General features: G+C 41.5%; 1 protein-coding gene across 12 annotated transcripts in view; it reads right to left on the bottom strand.

Annotated features, from left to right (window-relative positions):
* Window positions 1–7,684: 7,684 nt before the first annotated feature.
* TPD52L2 (TPD52 like 2) overlaps window positions 7,685–21,032 on the bottom strand; it is a 33,548-nt gene continuing 20,200 nt past the window's right edge. For 11 of the 12 annotated variants that reach the window (XM_044985340.1, XM_044985341.1, XM_044985343.1 and 8 more), the window contains 3 exons: window positions 19,218–19,319; window positions 9,844–9,892; window positions 7,685–9,517 (listed from right to left, as the gene is read on the bottom strand). In XM_044985340.1, the coding sequence (XP_044841275.1) occupies window positions 9,425–9,517; window positions 9,844–9,892; window positions 19,218–19,319 (244 nt within the window). In that variant the 3' untranslated portion in view covers window positions 7,685–9,424. Of the gene's footprint in view, window positions 9,518–9,843; window positions 9,893–19,213; window positions 19,320–21,032 lie in introns of those variants that run through there. The other variant, XM_044985352.1, reaches the window with a different exon arrangement.

Raw genomic sequence — 21,032 nt, 5'->3', positions numbered from 1 at the left:
AAGAGGCAGGGCCGGGGCAGGGATTTGGGGAAGGAGTTGGAATAGGGGCAGGGAGGGGGCAGAGACTTTGGGGAAGGGGCGGGCAGGGGCAGGGCCTCATGGAAGGGGTGGAGTGGGGGCAGGGCCGGGGGCAGAAGGGGGTCAAGCATCCATGGGAAAGAGGGGAAGTTGGTACCTATGTCTAGGTTTACTTGGTCCTGCCTCAGCACATGAGTCTGGACAAGATGACCTCCTGAGATCCTTTCAAATTCTATATATCTTTGATTCTCTGATATCTGGGCCTTCTGACATCTCCACATTATATGCATTAGCACAGCTTCTGGCCTGTCACAGTTCTAACTGGCTTTTTTTCCATTTGACTACTCTGACCCACCTTTTTAAGAAATATATTATAATGCATTTACTAACAGAATAATCAGGCTGAATCCTGTTATACTGCAGTAGTGTCATTCATTCAATACGCATATGCCCATTATCCTGGTATGCACTGAAGAACCACCAAGCAGAATTGAGCTACTCTGTCACCTTATAGTGCTTCAAGCAAGTGAAGAGACACCTATACACACTCATTAGTATTCCTTGAATTGATCACATGCTGGGACAGATACATGGTCCATCCTGTCTCCAACTGTGGCCTGCTCGTGAATGGAAGATACTTCATTATTATTCAATGATATTTCTGCTCCTATAGGATCCAGAGACTCCAACAGAATGAGGTCCCCAGTGCATTAGGGGAAACAAACCCTGTACAAACAAAGATGTGATCCTGCTCCATATTGCTTACACTGCAAAAGTTTTAATTTCGGCCTTGCTCCCATTCTTGATCCATTTGAAGCATAAAGATGGATGGCCTCTAATTTTGTTCTCCCTAGTCTAAAATAGAGTTGCTGTTATTATTTGTATCAAATTCTTTTTTCAAACAATATTTGCTTTAACATTAGCATGGAGTAGTAAATTTCACACCTTAACTGCATGTTGTGTATGTAAAAAGTAGTTCCTTTTAGCTGCTTGGAATTTGTTGCCTTTTAATTTCAGCAGCTGGGATCAGACAAACAGGAGGAGCAAAAGGGCTGGCTGCCTTTGTAACCGTCACTATTTTATATACAACAGTCATATCCCCCTGTCCTCTTCTAGCCAGACTAGTAAGGGGGTTGGTTTATTTATTTCCTACCCTTTAATAGACATGGCTCAGTGATGTCTCCAAATCGTTTTTTGTGCCTCACTCTGGTCCTTCAAAACTGAACACCACATTGAGGGTAAGGGCCTAGATACATTTTTATCATCTCCACTGACTGCAGAAGACTTGACACTTGGAAGTTAAAAGAAAAGAAAAATCAGATTTCTTGGTCTGCGTTTTGCTTTATTGGGACCGTTGCAATACATGGTGGAGTTTGTTTATAAATTACTAATGTCCTTGTGTTTTAATTATTAAAAATATTTTCAGAATGGGATGATTTATTGAAAACTGAAGTTACAAACCAGCCCATTGGAAATCCAGCCATACCCTGCTTTGATTGTTCACTTTCCCGTTTCCCATCTCTGCAGCCCTTGGTGGATGCGTGTAGTAACTCCTGGTTCTAGGACTCTGCATTTCAACACTGTGAATTTTCATTTCATACTGGCACAGGGAAGAGGCCAAGCTTTGCTCTCCTGAGTTATTTCTCTATGAAAGCTCAGTTCAGACACTGCAACTTTTTGTTTGTTTGTTCGTTCATTTTTTGAAGTACCTACTTCTCCTGGTTGAGATGAATCTTTGATACATCTTTGTTATGTGAATTGTTGATCTTCGCAGGGGCAGGGAGCTAAAATATTTTCCATCCAACTACTGTAATCTTGTCTGCTTTTCTAGCTGCATTGATGGAGGCCCAAGATCACAACTCCTGGCCAGGGGCACACAGTAAATAGATACCACTGCACTAATGCCCCAATGGTAGGTGCGTCAGAAATACTGCACATTAGCTTGGGTCCCAGAGTTTTGCACCACGAACATTTTCCTTCTAACAGTGAAGTGATGCAATGAAAAAAAATATAGCAACTGCTGTGAAAGAGGCGCCTTCTCCGCAGTAGAAGGGGGTCCAAGATGCAGGCTCACTGCTGTACAGTCAACAGCACCAGTGTGGGAGGAAATATCAGCTGAAATTAAAAGGCATCGAACCTGGTAACATTAGCCCCAGGCTCTGACGAGCTTTGCTGGGAATACATATCCACCCCAGCTAAAATGCAGACCATTAAATGGAAGCACTTAAAAATTCAGAGCAATAAGAAACAATAATCATGTTTAAAAAAACCAAAGGAATGGGAATGAGGAGATTCTCCCCCACCCCACCCCTGAGAGTGAGTGAGAGAAGTGATGCTGCTCTGTAATAATTTATGAATACTGTATGGTGACCTGGTTATTGGGATGTTTACTGTGTGAATATATTGATTTAGATTAATAAAGGAGTTGTTGGGGGAGGGGGAGAAATGGAACAATGGCTCAAAATAAACCACTCCTCAGAAAACACCAGCAATGCCCCTCTGCCATGTACATTGGCCAAACCGAACTGTCTCTACGCAAAAGAATAAATGGACACAAATCTGACATCAGGAATCATAATATTAAAAAAACAGGAGAACACTTCAACCTCTCGTCACTCAGTAACAGACTTAAAAGTGGCAATTTTGCAACAGAAAAGCTTCAAAAACGGACTCCAAGGAACAACTGCTGAATTGGAATTAATTCGCAAACTAGATACACCTCTACCCCGATATAACACGACCCGATATAACACGAATTCGGTTATAACACGGTAAAGAAGCGCTCTGGGGGGCGGGGTCACACGCTCCAGCGTATCAAAGCAAGTTCAGTATAACCCGGTTTCATCTATAACACAGTAAGATTTTTGGCTCCCGAGGACAGCGTTATATCGGGGTAGAGGTGTACCATTAACTTGGGCTTGAAGAGAGACTGGGAGTGGCTGGGTCATTACACAAATTGAATCTATTTCCCCATGTTAAGTATCCTCACACCACCTCGTCAACTGTCTGGAATGGGCCATCTTGATTATCACTACAAAAGTTTTTCTCTCCTACTGGTAATAGCTCATCTTAATTAATTAGCCTCTTAGAGTTGGTTGGGCAACTTCCACCTTTTCATGTTCTCTGTACGTATATACATCTTCTTACTATATGTTCCATTCTATGCATCTGATGAAATGGGCTGTAGCCCACGAAAGCTTATGCTCAAATAAATTTGTTAGTCTCTAAGGTGCCACAAGTCCTCCTGTTCTTAATGTCTGAACTATTAGCTTTGAAGATTCTACTGCCTAGTTCCAGCCAATTTACAGAACCGGTTTGGTTGACTGGGGCCAACGCCTAGGAAGTCACAAGAACAAAGGAGCTCTAGCAAGATTAAAAGGGAGAGAGCAGAGAGTTGTTCAGTCGGATCAGACTGACAGACAGGTCCTTGCGGGGGCAGGGCATCTTGGCTGTCATCAGTAGGGGATAGACGTGTGTAGTTTGTGTTCTAAAATTCTCTCTCTCTAAATGCTTTGTTCCTACTGTTAAAACAGTATTTTGGCTTTAAGACGACTGTTTTGTCACTGAATACTACTGGTCACAGACTGGCACAAGAAAGAACTACAGGTACCACACCCAGTCAGACCTACTAGGAAAGCAAAGTTAGTACACAGGGTGTGGTAGCCGAGGGCTTGGTCTAAAAGTAGGAGAAATGCAGATTTCCACCACAGGACATTTAGACTTGAGGCCTGCCAACTGACTGGGGGGGTGCACACAGACCAGAAAGGTGGAAAAGATGCAGCTAGCACTGTAATGGTAACAGTAAAGCAAACAGAATGCTGGGAATCATTAAGAAAGGACAGAAAATACGTTGCCTCTGTATAAATCCATGGTACGCCCACATCTTGAATACTGCGTGTAGATGTGGTCACCCCATCTCAAAAAAGATACATTGGAACTAGAAAAGGGGTTCAGAAAAGGGCAACAAAAATGATTAGGGGTATGAAACAGCTTCCGTATGAGGAGAGATTAATAAGACTGGGACTTTTCATCTTAGAAAAGAGATGGCTAAGTGGAGATATGATTGAGGTGTATAAAATCATGACTGGTATAGAGAAAGTAGATAAGGAAGTGTTGTTTACTGCTTCTCATAACACAAGAACTAGGTGTCACCAAACAAAATTAATAGGCAGCAGGTTTAAAACAAATAAAAGGAAATATTTATTCACAAACACAGTCAACCCGTGGAACTCCTTGCCAGAGGACATTGTGACAGCCAAGACCAAAACAGGTTAAAAAAGGAACAGTTAAATTCATGGAGGACAGGTCCATCAATGGCTATTAGCCAGGCTGGGCAGGGATGGTGTCCCTAGCCTCTGTTTACCAGAAGCTGGGAATGGGCGACAGGGGTGGATCACTTGGCGAGTCCCTGTTCTGTTCATTCCCTCTGAAGCACCTAGCACTGGCCACTGTCAGACAGGATACTGGGCTAGATTGACCTTTGGTCTGACCAGTAGGGCCATTCTCATATTCTATGTAGGATACACATATGTGGCTTTGTGTAGTGTATGTTTTAAAAGGTAATTAGGTGCATAACTCACATTAAAATAAATGAGAGGCAGGTAGCTAAATACCTTTAAAGATGTGGCCCGCAGTCCCATTTCCTCTTCTGCAAAAGGAGGACAATTTCCTAATGGCACAGGTGTAATCAGAGTTTATGAGTGTTTGTAAAGCACTTTAAGATCCTTTGATGGAGGTATTGTACAAACACAAATCTCTTCTCCCATCAGTGCTAGCACCTACAGCAGCTGCCCCTTGAGAGCTGTACTCTCTGCTTGGAATCTGCTTCCTGCCCTCACTCTGACAGTCCAGCCTTGCCATAAAATGTCTTCAACTATAATCCTTGAGTGAACAGCTGTGGAAAAGCAAACATCCTTCCCTTATTGCTCAGCCTGCAAGGAGATGTGCCAGGGACTGATAAGTTCTCTGCCTGACTTTGGTTGGAAAAGATATGTTGATAGTTTATGGCTAGGTGGGGACAGGGAGAACTGGAGAAAATAGGCCAAATCCTGTTCACTGAGGAGAGCAGTTGCCCTCCTCTCATGGGACCAGGTGAAAAGAGATGAATAAGACCATGCACCCACTGCAACAGAGAGGCTCTTTCTACTGCAGTGTCCAAAATACAAGGAAGTACATGATTATTTCTTCAAATTACCACCAATTCAAAGAGACATCGAAGAGCAGTGGGAAAAGCTCTGCTTGAACCTGGGAGAAAGGAGATGGCACTGCATTATGTACCAACCAACCACCAGATCAAATACAAGCAGTAGTGCCAAACAGACAGATGGGATCAAACCCCAAATCCTGTGTGTTAACTCCATCCTCGGCAGGTCAAAACCACATCTGACATCACAGGGGGCTGACGTTCTTACTCTTTCACCTTATGTGTAGCTGGTCAAGCCACAGTTTAATTAAATTGAAAAATGAGTGGGTGCTCTGGGTCTCTCCTCCACCCACCTTTTCTATACCACCAAAGAATCCAGCAACTGCAGACTCAAGTGCTTTCAACAATATTATGCCCATGACCCTTGCTCACAATTCATGTGGATGGCACCGGGAGCTGCATGACTGGATCGTGATAGGATGTGGCCTCATGTTTGGAAGTCAGGCAGCAAAAATGAATAAAAACCAAACAGTTTTTGTGGTCAGCAAATGAAAGTCTCCAGTTCAGCCACCTGGCTGCTCTCTGAAAGGAGAAAATATTTCCCTATGAGGTCACAGAGTTCCGCTGTCTTTCCCTGAAACACATGTCTACTCCATATTCATCCTTCTCCAAAGGTCGTGCAGCCTTTGGAGCACTTCAAGACTAATCACAGTCAGAATTTCCCCTTTCCTTGCACTGCTTAAGTCACACCTGACTGTCAACAGTTTCCAAGAAGCTATTTTCCAGGATTATCATGCTAAAAATTTAAGCCAGTGTTTCAGCTGCTGGTTTTCCATATTCCAAGTTTCTCTGGCTTGAAGAATTTCCAGAATTGCTGCTGCTGCTGCCAAAGCTCAAATATGGGACAGAAGCCGAAAATAAGGTTGAGGAAGAATTATTGGAAGGAAGCTTAAAGTCAAGTTCAATTAATCTTTAGCGTACATTTCTAGCAGAGTGATGTATTTGAGATAAATTCCCAATAGGAGCAGTTCAATGAGATGGACAGCAGTGATGAATCAATGGCTAGGATGGGAAACAACTGACACTCCCCCATGCAATGACAGTGCCACAGCCCTAGAAGCCCACTGGCATGGAATGTTTTCATTCAAGACCTAGCTGTTTAAGAATTAAAATGAGGGACTTTTTTAGGCAGTGGAGTGTACAGTAGGTTAACTTTGGTTACTCTGGCTCATTCCAGTGGGGAGAACAGGAAGAGGAAGTTTAAAAAACCTCCCCCCTTTTCTAAACTATTCCAAGAGGGAATGAAGAAACGCCCATGTACAACTGAAGGCAGTAGGCAAGGGTATGAGAGGTTTCAGAGTAGCAGCCATGTTAGTCCGTATCCGCAAAAAGAACAGTAGTACTTGTGGCACCTTAGAGACTAACAAAGGGTATGAGAGGGATCTGACCTTTCTGAAGAACTAGCCTAGGGCTCAGTCCCCTCCGAGTCAGGTTTTGGCCTACAGCTTTTTAACACCTTGCCAGCGTCGCCTTCAGCAGTGGCTCTCTACCAGGGGTACACAGAGGTCTTCCAGGGGGTACATCAACTCATCTAGATATTTGCTTAGTTTTATAACAAGCTACATAAAAAGCACTAGTAAAGTCAGTACAAACATATGACGACTTGTTTATTCTGCTCTACATACTATACACTACAAAAATGTAAGTACAATTGATTTTATAATTGTATGGGAAAATGAGAAAGTAAGCAATTTTTCAGTAACAGTGTGCTGTGACACTTTTGTATTTTTAGGTCTGATTTTCTAAGCAAATAATTTTCAAGTGAGGTGAAACGTGGGGGTATGCAAGAAATCAGACTCCTGAAAGGGGTACAGTAGTCAGGAAAAGTAGACAAGCATTGATAATTTTTACATATGTTATTTTTAATGCAGCACTAGCATCCTTCAATGCTCCTGCACCTTTTCTCTTCCCAAAACAAGGCCCAAGGTTTCCCAAGGGAGTTGTACTGTACTAGAATGATTTTTCCTGCTTTGGCACCTACTGTGCTTTGTGTAGAAAATATGTTCTGCTCTGGACCTCAGACAATACCATGTACTGACCTCTTTTCTGCTCATTCTTTGCATAACGAAATTGTCAGCTCATACCATTCCACTAAGTTCCTTTTGGCTCCAGTCTCTCCACTTGACAGGGGCCAGCTCCTCCAATTTTAAGCTGCATGCAAGTTCCCCTATTGCCTCCTTCAGTCAGTTTTGCATAAAAAGGTCCTGGGAGCATACTGTGTGTGTCAACTGATGTTTGCTAGTGGCTGTTATAGTGAAGTACCAGACAAGAGATACCAGTTCATCAGCTGAAGCATAACACATACAGAAGCTTCTAGTGGCCAGAATGACATGCATTACACAGAAGTCACCAACTTAGGCCTCCCTCCCCAAATTACTCTGCTAGTTGGATAATGCCCTTGATGGGTTCGTACCCTTTACACTCACTCATTTAGATTTCTAAGTATAAATACTGGACCAAAAATTCACTTAATTTGTTTCCCAACGGAAAGCTTTATTGACAAATTTCCTCAATATTCACCTGTAGAGAGAAACAGTTCAATATCTACGCTCCAGCAGTCCCGCATTTAACTAGCACTGTTTCCCCCACACTGAGGGTAATTTCAGCCACAAACAATAAAACCTGGTAAATGACACTCTACATTCCACCTATTTCCTATCACATCTGCCTTCTAATTTTTCATAGTATGCATCCCCCCCACCACCACCTGCAAAATGGGGGGAAAAGGGTGGTTATTGAGGTTTATGATCAGCAAATTCAAATGTCAAAACTTGCTTCTCTAGAGAAGGGCAAAAAAAATTTTTATCCTAGAGGAACTCAAACCAGAGAAACTACTTTGATATGTATGTAAGCAAACCTAAAGACCTGAGTAAGTCCCACTTAGCCTCTAAGGCACAGAATTGCTCACTCTAGGTTTTTATGTGGAGGCACCTTTGCCTAGAATAAGATCAGGCCACCATAGGGTAACCTTTCATTCTACGGCTCCTGAGTGATAGTGCTGGACAGCAGAATAGCAAAACATCCAGACACTTGAGGAATCAGTTAGTCTCCAGGATTCTCTGCAAGTACTGTAAACAAAGATTATGGGTGGAGATATTAGTCAGGAGAATGTACCATAATACTTAGGACCCTCCAAACTGAACTACCTTCACAATGGCAGGGTAGAGACAGGATTCTCCAGTACAGTGCCCACATTGCTAGAGACAGAGCTTTGTCCTTTTCTAATCTGCCTTCAGAGCTTCTTCCTTAAAGGATGACGAAGGCATACACCCAAGAACAGAGAAGCAAGTTTTATACTCAGGCAACAGAGTGCACATTGAAATGAACACAATAACTGGCACACAGGCATGCTGCTACTATTGTATGATGCAAAACTCCAGCGCTCCAACCCCAACTTTGTAGCCCTCACATTTCTCTCTATATAAAAAGATTATAAACAAATAAAGCATAAGGTGATGTAAGGCTTGCGATTCAGCTTCAGAGTCCAAGGTATTATTTCCTTATATGATGCTAAAGCTCTCTCACTTAGCTTTTATTTTTGAAGTTCATTACATTTAAAAATAAAGATTTTAGTTCTGTTAAAGCTAGAGCGTTAGTGTAACAACTAGGCAGCTGCTATACAGTTTCCTTTTTGGGAGCCCAGAGAAAATGACTGTTTACCCCATTCCCATATTAACGAGAGAGAAAATGTTCAATGCCCCTCTGGCCCTGCACCTCTGTGGTAGTGGGAGAGAGCAGTGATGGGAGACTGGGAACTACTTCTCTTCATAAATAATTTAGAACAGAGGGCTGTCGCCAGAACTTGAAGATTGTGTTTCCCATGCAGTTGGCTTCTTGCATATTTGCTCTTCCCGCCCTGCCTAAAGAAACAATCTTGCCTACTCAAACAGCTTATCACTGAGTGAGAAATGCACATGAAATTCTATTTCTGGACTAGGATGAGTAAACTCCATTTTACCTGCTCTCCCAAAAGGACAGCACAGTGATACATTTCATCTACAAACTTTAGTGTAAAATATTTGTGTACAAAACATTGTTTTTATTTTACTTGACTCCAGCAGCAATGTCTGTGTATGGATGTATGGATACTTCTCTTCAGAATGAGAACTGCCCCCTTCCTTTATTTGCACGCTGTGGCTGTTGTGAAGAACTAGTGGGGCTCCTGCAGTTGTGCACAGCCGTGCAAAAAGCCACACCGAGGGATTAGAAAGGAGCGTTGTCCTGGGGGGGCTTGTCGCCAGATCCTGTGGGGGAGTGAGGGTCAGTGCTGTTCTCCCTGCTGCCCACCACTCTGGACTGCAAAAGGAAGAAAAATTGTTGAAGATGACAAGAGAATGACACTGGTCTTGTGTCCTCAGTGCCAACAGTTACCACTTCTCCAAGGGGGGTACTGACGTACAGTAAAGTTATTTCCCCCCAATAATCTATTACCAATTATTAGCCTTAGAGAATGCACACTCTTAAGAACAGGGGCTCCGAAGTGCAATTTACCCCTGAAGTTTTCTGTAAGCACTAGTGCCCCTTTGACAGTTTTAAGCTAGTTTCACACAGACTCTCTTGCATGGGGATTTGCTTAGCATAGATATAAGTGGGAGTTTAGCAACAGGAGAACAGACAGTTACCTTTATGGTTCCAACTCGGTCTTCAAATGACTTGAAGGTCGTAGAGTTCCTTAAAGGAGAAAAGGCAACATCAAGTCAAAAGGGGTAAGCTACTGGAACAACTGGTTTTTAGTTTGAATTGAACAGGCTGAGAATATCAAGCCTGTGAAAGTTCCTTAGACATTGAAATGCAAGAGCACCACCACCTACAACACACCAAAGGCAGTTATCACTCAGGTCATCTCGCCATCTCCTTGCAAGCTAGGATTCACTATCTCTAACTAACCAACTGCATTAGACGTGCCATACTTGGCATACAGCAAGGTCTGGATACTTATACCACAGTATATTTTTCCCATTGTTTGAATACAGGCCACTCAAGCTAACAACCTAAAAGGCAGGCTGAGTTCCGTTGAGTCAACGGATTACAGATTAGGTAGGAGGGGAAAGCCTCACAGACAAAGGACTGGTTTCTTGTTTATGTAAGAAAGCCATGTTTTTAGTCCAAAGGGAAAGCTGAACATTTTAAACAGGCTTGAAAAAAGTCATTCAGCTTTCTCCAATACCTACTATTAGACTGAAAAGGAAGAGCTTCTCCAGAGTGCAAGAGATGAATGGAACATTCAGAGTTATAACCCCAGGAGAATACCTGGGACTCTATTCTCTGACCACATGACAGAAGTAGTCACTTATGTTAGTGGGAGAGATTTGCGTCCTGTGGTATGAGAACTGAACCTTAGAGGTGAGCAATTAATTTTAATCCACTGTTTGATAAATTTAGCCTTTCTGCTTACAGAACGATCACAAATGTTTCAGGAGTAGTAGTCTGTATTGAAGAGTTATGATTTAGCACATATATCACATGGAATTGTTCCCTTGATGGACTGCAGTGCGCAAGCTCTTCTAGCAAGAACGTTCACATGAGAACAGAATTCAGTTTCTGTTCCTAGACATACTTGCACACAAGACTCATTTTGAACATTTGCACCCATACAACAAACTTACCTGCTTTAGTTTGCCAGAAACACAAGAGGTGTGAGTACAACCAAAGCAAAATTCATCTAAGAATGTGAACAAGTGAAAAGGGTCTACACTCTTTGCCCAGCTCCACTCCCATCATACAGTTCATTCATCCCCATGTGTGGGAATGGAGATTACAGTTTATACCAGATTCTGCTAAATTCTGAAGTTTAGCTAAAGTTTTTACTAGAAAATGAGCAGCTTTAAGGATAGTTTTGACTTGTAAACTACAAGATTAAGCTTCTGAACTTCGTAGAGATTACTTAAGTGTGGAAAGGATTTGTACTGCTAACTCCTATGAAGATGAAGACACAAAGGCACATTTCTGTTCAGGGAAATTATACTATCCCAAACAAAAGTAAACTCGTGCAAAGGACAACTAAGAGAACATTTTTCTCACATGTTATAACCAGAGTTTCCAATTAAACATTTTATTGTAAAGAAAAGCCAGACTTCTTAATCAGTTTATAATTTCTTCAGTAGCTAGTGATCATAAGGGTAGTTAAATTCTGGAAGAGGTTACATGGGGAGGTTGTGTAATCTCTTGCACTGGGGGTTTTTAACAGGTGAGCAAACACCTGTCAGCGATGGTGTACATATACCTGGTCCTGTCTTAGCACAGAGGGATGGATTAGGTGACCTTTTGAGGTTCTTTTGAGCTCTACACTGTTATGATTTTACCACATAAGGAAGACATTGTTCTACTGCAAAAGTCAGGGTATTTTGGCATGCTGGACCATTTGCTTGTAAACCAGGAATATAGCAGGACGTCAGAGATGTCATCTGCAGTACTAGTTACAACTGTATTGAAATTCTAACAAAAGGATCATAATTATCTTTAGGGAGCTTTGAAAATAATAAAATTGCAATATGAGTTTTGGCAGGGTTACAACACTTCACTTGAGTCCTCATAAGAGAGAGTCTAACATAGCCACTAATAAACCTATGTAACAGGCCTCAAAGCCCTGAACTAGTGGGGCTGCAGGAGACATTACCCCACAATGCACATTAGAGGTCAACTGAAGAAAACAGTCCCAATACACAAAATAAAAGTTGAATTTAAAGTCCCAGAAGTGGTTGGGAATCAACTACGCCTCCCACCCTCCCACTTTGAGAGACATTTGCTACGTTACCTCATCGCTGGCATACTTATCGAATGGCGAATGGAATAGCTGCTACTCAGAAGCATTAAAAGTGGAAAAGGAAGAGTTAGACAATTCAAACATTGACAGCATGCATGGTTAGGTCTTGCACAATTTCCAAACACTTACTGTTCCCAACAACATTTAAGGCTGCTGCAAATAGCAGAGGCAATAGAAGTAAGCCACAAAATCCCCTCTCCCCTGCCCTTTGACACACTGCAGCCCAAACTAGTTTTGTAGTTATAGGATAGTTAGCCTGAGTATCTCTAACTGAAGAATGCAAGATATGGACAGAGTGAATGGTGTTTAGGAGGCTTTGTGCTTCAACTGCTGACAGATTTGCTTATGTCAATACAAAGAGCCAAACCTCCCACAGAAAAGTTTAATTTAGGAAAAGCTTTTTCAACACCACGCTATGCCCAGGAGCATCAAGAAAAGGTATCTGGCCCAAGATCCAGGACTAGATTATTTTTATTTCAGAGAAAAGAGACGTTGCATAGGCACCACACCAAAAAAAAAATTAAAAAAAAGAGCTGAGAAGGTCCATGACTGGCTTTCTTGTACCAAGTTACTCTGTTAATCAGGGTTTAATTTTAACAGGCAGGATATTCCCAGAATTTAGGAGTAACAGGGAGAGGTACAAGATGCATGCAGTGAGCCTGAGTATGGAACCGCACTGAGCAGTCAGCTTTCAAATAAAAAAGCTGCTATAAATTGCCTACAGCCCCATCCACACAACAAATATGACCAAGTCAAGGGACTCAATTACAGCACTGCAATTATTTATGTTCAACCCTCATGACCAATTGCAATCTCATTATAAGTCCAGTCCAGGGGCATCTGTTGCAACCAAGCTCCCTAACTAATCTGTTTTAGCAGTGCAGATGGGCCCTACATGGTCTGCAGTGCCCCCAAGAAAGATTAGCAAAAAAATAAGTAAGCCTCCTCTTTTAGTACCCCTGAAAAGCGTCTTACCTAAAGGAATGAGAGAAGGGATGAGCCCTGGAAGAACCCATCGGCAGCAGCAGGAAAGAAAAGTGAAATGTTAGTTAGGCCCCAATGTCCAACTGACTGCCCTGCTTAGCTGCCCGTAAGTCTTGCACACAAATGCCTTAGATCGCAAGCCCACCTCTCTACAACAAAATCTGCTTCAAGACGAATTAAGAAAACTGCCCAAGACATTTCTTATCCTATGATCTTCTATTATGTGAACTGAATATGAAGTTTTGCAAAGATCAATAATGGTAGCGTCTGCAATAAGAAGTTACAGCCAGGGCACTGTGTATTCCAGCACTATTGAATCTAAGCCCTGCCACAGAGCTGTGTTCACACGCTCAAGCCTTCTCTTCATAACCCACATGTTGTTCACACCTGGATTTTACAAAGAGTTAGCAAACACTGGAAAACCCACCTCTTCCCCCTACAGCGGCCACACGCTAAGCTTTCATTTAAAAGTGCTATTGTGAACACTTCTTACAGGAAACAAATGAAAGTCTTGCATCTGAAGAAGTGGGTATTCACCCACGAAAGCTCATGCTGCAAAACGTCTGTTAGTCTATAAGGTGCCACAGGATTCTTTGCTGCTTCTACAGAACCAGACTAACACGGCTACCCCTCTGATAAATGAAAGCCAAGGCACTGTTTTCTTCCTGAGTCTGCAGACATGGCTAGTGAGGGTATGATAACAAAAACTGTTCATCCTTACTATAATTTATGTCACAATCCCAAACTGCCTTCCACCCATTCTTGGGTGCCAAGTCATAACTGCTCCACCCACCAAGACTAAACTATCCCATCCAGGCCTGTGACAGCTTCTACAATGGTTACATGTTGCCAATACAAAAGAGTCTAAGGCAGGATGAGGACATGGAGATGGCATGAAATGAATTTACAAAGAAACACTGCAGCTACTCTGATTTCTCTATTTTATATTATTTAAATGTAGCTGCCAGAGCTTCATCTTTGCAGCGATGCGGTGCAGTAGAAACTAAGTAGTCTCGCTACACGGTTAAGATAAAACTTTCCATGGAGAACAAGGGGCTCTGATTACACCAAAGCCCAAGAAGTTAGCCGTGCTTTGTGGTTTCGCCTCCAACATATATTAAGGCAGTGGTTCTCAAACGTTTGTATTGGTAACCCCTTTCACATAGCAAGCCTCTGAGTGCGACCCCCCTAACATATTTAACACTTATAAATGCTGGATGCAAAATGGGGTTTGGGGTAGAGGCTGACAGCTCACAACCTCCATGTAATAACCTCCTGACCCCCTGAGGGGTCCCGATCCCAAGTTTGAGAGCCCCTGTATTAAGGCCATCTCTTCAACAGCTAGAGCCAGAGCCAAAACATTGTCTATTGGTATGTCTGAAAGTGAGAGTTTCTACAACTCGTTCCTGTAAAAAGATTAACAACTTGGACAATATACACAAACATGTACCACTCCCAACACTGTATGTATTACCACAAGCACAGTTCAGCCTGTTTAGCACCTGAAACTGAACTTTATCTATTGGTGCTTTTTGTAGCCCTTTTCCTCCTTTGATAAAATGTCTCCAGATTACATAAATTCAGGAGCTGTCCTGCAGCCAGCCATCATCAGCTCAAAATAATATTTAACAATCAATATGCTTGTAGTAGTAGCTACAGTAGCAGACTCCTTCAAACACTGACATGAAATGTATATTAGAAAATATACATTCTGAAAGTTGTCCTCTCTAATGAGGAAGAGGGCATTCCATTCAGATTAGCTTACTGAAATCATACACTACAGTAAAATGCTGTAAGGTGAGAACGCCTGAGACCCACATCAACAGAGAATGCTGAGATAACAGAGAAAGCTAAACTGGCTAAGATTTTTGTAGCTTTAATAGCAATGCTGCACAGGACTTGCAGAACACCCATTCCCATTAATTAAGCTAACCAACCACATGGACTAGTCCAGTGGTTCTCAAACTTTTGACCTGGTGACCCCTTTCACATAGCAAGCCTCTGGGTGCGACCCCCATTACAAATTAAAAACACTTTTTTATATATTTAACACCATTAAAAATGCTGGAAGCAAAGCGGGGTTTGGGATGGAGGCTGGCAGCTCACAACCCCCCATGTAATAACCTCACAACCCCCTGAGGGGTCCCGACCCCCAGTTTGAGAACCCCTGGACTAGTCTCAGAGATTAGGTGGCTGGGGAAGATGTAGCAGAGTAACTAGCAGCATCAGTCCTCTTATACATAGAGGATTCCAAGTACCACAGGTTAACTATTGAACATGATGAATTCTACAGCTATTAGATTTCAAACAATCCAGCAATGCATGGCAACTAACGGATGTTCTGAAGATGTCTCAGGACACAAGTTATTTTGATTCTGTAGTGGCAACGTGTTTTACAAGGAAATTGTGATCAACCATTCTGCACATTTATGTTGTCATTACCCCCTTTCTAGCATTTTCCAGCAGCTAACGAAGGCTGACAAACAGTCTGCAGTGTCCCCTTCTGTTATCTCAACCCTTCCGGCAGATGGGAAAATAAATGTCTGGATCCTTTTCTTATAAAAATGCAGGCTGAGATAAAGACACAGGAGCATTCTAACAAGCAATTACAGTTAAAGGCTAGCACTGAGATTCATTGAAAACAAGGAACATCTCACCCATTCAGAGGAAAGCTCACTACAAGAAACCAAACTCACTCACTGTAATCTCTGATCACATCATGACTACCAACAGTTTACAGTTCCATTTGGAGGGAATGTTGCTATTGAAGACTTTGCTCCAAAAATATCAATTCAATCTGTACTGAAAGTCTCAGGACTTATTTTTTCCCTGAAGACAGCAGAGAAGTACAGACAGAGAGCAATATAGGTTTACACACACAATAGAGGAAGACTAGAAGGAGTGTTATTAAATCTTCAAGGGAAAGAAGCAAAGGTTACTTTCATTTGTTTTCCACTATAGGTCCATAAATCCACAGCAAATCCTGCTGAGTTATTTGGTAATGCTGTGACTGATGTTATATATTTCCGACAGAGAAGCTGCCCACAGACCCACCACTTTGTCTTCCAAGAAGAAAGTGTTGATTGCATTAATGTAGGGTGTTTTCACAATATTAATGCTGCATGTTTAGACAGGAAATTCAGGAGTTTCTTCAATGTAAATTACAATTAATGTGTACCTTTTCCTATTCACTTTTTCTTGCTGAATTCATACTACACAGCCTATGTATTTTGATGTGGACACACTGGCATTGCTCTAGGAAATTTAAGATTACAGAGTTAAATTGAGAACTAACAAGTTCACGTTCCTGAACAAACAATATTTGTGCATGGTTTAGTCATGGCAGGTTAGTGGTAGCACAAATGCTCCCAATCAGACTGTGAAGTGATTGGGCTGACAGGCGACAGAATTCACACACTTTTGCCACAGCTGCATGTTTGGTAGGTGGACCCCTACATTTACTATGCACTTATGACACTGGCAAAAGGAACCACATTTTTCCCATTTCAGTCTGCTGCTGCCTTAAAATAAATGGGAGAAAAAAGATTTATGCAAATTGCTGGGTCATTAGCAGGAAAGAGGAGTCAAATGCACACTAGAAAGGTTAGAAACTGGACTAATTCTCTGCCCAATTCACATAACCTGGGTGCTACTGAAGATATGCACCAGTATCTGCTACTCCAGGAACGGCACGTACAACTCAGTGAGAGTAAATTTGGACTATCCAGTACTATGTGATCAGAGATTACATCAAATGCTTACCACCTGGGTACTCCCAGCCACAGAGGAAAAGGAGAATCTCTGGGAAGAATGAAAGCTGTGATGAAGAAACTGCCCAATCTGAATTTTGTCAAATGTTACCTTTAAAGGTAACTTTTTTGGTTTAAAAAAAGACTATTTTAATAAATTAAGCAGCTATGTATGCAGAGTCCAGGGAAGAGTTGATATCCTGCAAAAAAACTCTAGAGAAAAAAGTTAAATACTGTATTTTACAGGATATCTTTTCTGTACACTGTCATTAATTCTCTGGAAGACTTCTAACAGATCTTCTTTCCCCATTACGTTGGCCCATGCAAGACAGTTCTGGCACAGAATGGAGTCAGTGGTTTCTGCTGTTCTGACACCTTAGTGCAAACACCATGATCACAATGCTTTTGCACTGAACCTGTATGCAAAGTACAGCTTTACAAAAAACGCACCATTTAACTCCCTTAGGACTAATACACATGTAACGGAGTTTAAGAAGAATGGCTGAAGTCATCCTGAGACTCTTTTCCCCCTTCCTCCCCTCGGGGGATTACACTCTACCATTACTAGATATTAGTTTTGCATGAAGGTTCTGGACTAAATATGATCACATAAGACCAAGGCTACTAAGACTCAAGCACAGGCAATAACAATATTTAGAGATGAGCTAAAACTGCAATTGTTCCTCTGAAGACCTTTGAACCATTTCCATTTGAACCACTGACTCAAATCTGCCCTTATGGTTTGGTTTCCCTGTTAGACACCATACTGATGGGTGCAATATGAGCACTTAGATCAGAGCAAGCACCACACCCAAAGCCAAATGGATAATTTTTCAAATGAAGTGTGGCTAAAATCTAGAGGGGTTTTTTAAAACCAATCTGAACCCTAGTTCTAGGCTGACCTTGAACTTGAAGGGAAGGCTAAACCTATACAGATTTGAACACTACCTCTGATGCATCTGAGTTAGAGATATTGTCAACTTAAGTTGCCTAGGAATTCTTTTAGTTCAGTGAAGACTGTTTTAACTTGGAACTTCCCTTTGCAAAGCTACGAACCCAAAAAGCATTGGGCTACTACAAGAGAACTAGAAATTGACTAGTTTAGCAATCCACGCCAAATGAAATGCTAGAAAAGATTTAGCAGAAAGTGATTCACCATATTTTCAGAGCTCAGTAGAAGAAATTCATAAAGAAATTAAATTACTTTGTCAGTATCCCTTTGAGATAGGTATTTTATTGACTGATACTTCCTGCCCTCAAAATTAGGTCAAACCAATACTAGATGCTGCTTACTGAAATCCTGAGTTGATCGCACATGAATGCCTGGGAATGCCTAATTTTCTAATTTGCATTATTTCATTGGTTATAGCAACCTCAAGTCACTAGAGATATTTATGAGGTTAAATATCCACCATATCCAAGTGTAAGACAGCTGCAATATAGTTGGTTTTGTGCTCCAATGGCTAATATAACACTGGCTTATCCATCGTTTCCATAGCCACCTTCTGTTGTCCCAGGGAGCTACCTCCTCCGCTACACAGTAAGACATTAGCAGCCTTCCTGGTACAGTAGCTAATACAAGTGTCTAAAACCTATGCAATAATCTAATATTAGCTTTCACATCTAAAAGATATAAGAATTTGGGGTAAGTGACATTGATTCTAGATCTTTAAATACTTCCTCCTGTTCCCTTTCACCAGATTAGTGGGTTTATAAACCTCTGTAGCCCCTGAACATGGAAAGGAAAAGTTCTAGTCCATATTAGTAACAAACATCTGGACTGAGTCACTTCTCGTATTAAACCCCCCTCCCCACAATACCCATTCCCCACTGTGCTAGGTAGTTGTGCCCATCAGCAAGGAATATTAACTTTCCATTTATATGAGAACTGATGCACATTATTTTCATTGCATAATATTACATGTCCAGTTTTCTCCACCTTGAGGTTCTCTACATCTCTGATGGAGCCAAAGAACTGGACTCCATTTTCTCACTTTTTATGCTGGCGTTAACATAGAGTTCCATCTTCCCGCAGAAGAACAGAAAGGGGTTCCCCTCAAATCTTTTCAACACCATTATTCAAACAGGATGAATGAGCTGCAATGGAACGATATGGTACTGCTTCCCAGTATGGGGGAAGACTACAATATTTTATCAGTTTGTGGGACAAGAGAATCATATTTATATGTTCTGGGAACTGTTGAAAATTAAAGCGATAAAAGTTACCACCAAAGACAGACCCTCTGGGGAAAGTGATGAAGAAAGGATTCCTGAGAATGGAGCTCTCACCAGAAATAGCTTAGAAAAATATGTATTAAAACCTGAGTGACATATACTGGGTCACATAATACAGCTGTATCAGATTCATTTTGCCATTAACTGCAGTGCACAGAACTGAAAATGGAAAAAAAAACTAGTCATCAATTCCAGATGCTTAAACCTCAACATTGTATGAATCATGGACTCCAGTGCTACAGTGAAAGTGGAACAGAGCTCTTACCTCATGTCACCAAGTTTCTTGCTGATAACAGAGCCCACGTTGGAAAGGGCAGCTGAAGTCTTCTGTCCTGCCTGGGACAGGGTTTCCTGAGTCTTCTTATAACTAAACAGGAAGAAGTTAAACAACTGAAGGTTAGTAGGAAGAAATATTACAAGCAGTCAAGTGAGAAGCACCTGCCAGCATTTTGGAAAAGATGCCAAGGCAAAGAGAGAGGGGCACTAGGTTAGCAGGTTGCAGTGACATGGCTGAAAGCTACTCTTCTGGTCTCATGTGTACTTATGGCTTTGAATCTTACCAAGAAAAGGCAAGTGGATTTAATTTATTTCTTCACATTTAGTCCATGTTGATATTTTAGTTTCCTCTAACCATTAAATCTGATTATCAGATATTTCAGTGAACATTTCGAAATTTCCAGTTTGGGGTTTTTTTAAGTGCTTATAGCTCCCCACTCTTCCTTTTCAGAAAAAAAATGCCCCCTTCAGTAGTCAGTAATTGTTCTCATAAACAAACTTTCAGCCCTGAGGGAAGAGAAAGGATTTTTGTCGCAGAGTTCAGCATGGAAGAAGAAACTGGTAATACTGACATGTTACGAAATAGATAAGAATTGCAAGAATGAGCATCACCTTTGCAATTGCAGCTTAGAACCAATAGCTAGAAAAGTTTCCCATCAGTTACCTTTAACCACAGGTAAATGAGAAGTCTTGGACAGCTTTACATGGGTTTGATTTTACACATATTTGAAAAGTTCATAAGAGGGTTGGAGAGAAGAGGCACTTCAGAGCCTTTCTATTTCAAGCCATGCTCTGGGACCACAGGTGAACAAATATGTACTAAGCCACTTGCACAACTGCATCCTAGCCAAGCTACTCTTGGGTTGGAAATTAGCATCTAGATGTACAGAAACTTCAACTTGTGAGAAAAAAAATCAGCTACATACACCAACAAGGGAACACCAGATTTGGGGTAAATTAAATCTGGGTTTTCTGGCACCTGAGTATTTAAGTTTAAAGTTATCCTTCTTACATAAACTGTGCTAGAGTATTTTGGAACAGGACATGTAAGAGCCACCCACTACTCTCTCATCCCTCAAATACCAAAGCAAGAAGCAACAAGTTCAAGTAGACAATTTAGGCTGATAGTTATATTTCTCTCTCTCTCACAATCTCCAGATGGGAGTGTGGGAGATAACACAATGGCACTTTGAGCCAGATTCCAAGAAGTCCTGTTAAATTATGCTTTTTTAAGCCCAACAACCCACATTCTATAACGTGAACAGGCCTCTTAACTCAACTACACTAGTTACTGCACATGCCTAGTACTTCACAAAGCTCAGTAATGAACCAGATTTACTTCTTCACCATCCAGTCCCAACAAAAATGATGATTCATATTGTGTAATCTAGTCGTTTGCCAAATTCATGATGTCAAATTCAGATAACAGACTTAAAATCCACAGGATATTGGATGTCTAATATCCGGGTCTTCCAGCGTCACTCCTGATCCTTCTCCACAGCACAACTTGTTTTGTAAGAAGTGGTAGTAATTATATGATTTAAGGGTGAAAGATAGGTACTGAATGCTGTTAGCTTTAACACAGGCTTTCGGGCACTATTGCAGTTAATGAATTTACACCTGACCTGCAGAGTCAAAACTTCCTTGGAATACAAGGAATTCAGGCCCCATCCCTTCTGGGTACTGGGCATCACTCCAGAGCAGGCTGTCACACTGTTCAGTAGTGCTATCCAATAGAACTGTGACAAGAATTGAATCACACTACACATTAATTTTTGGACTCCAGTAATGCCCATAAATTGAG

Source organism: Mauremys mutica, chromosome 13 (genome assembly GCF_020497125.1).
Source record: "Mauremys mutica isolate MM-2020 ecotype Southern chromosome 13, ASM2049712v1, whole genome shotgun sequence".
Lineage (NCBI taxonomy): Eukaryota > Metazoa > Chordata > Testudines > Geoemydidae > Mauremys > Mauremys mutica.
This window is presented reverse-complemented; position numbering and strand designations above follow the sequence as displayed.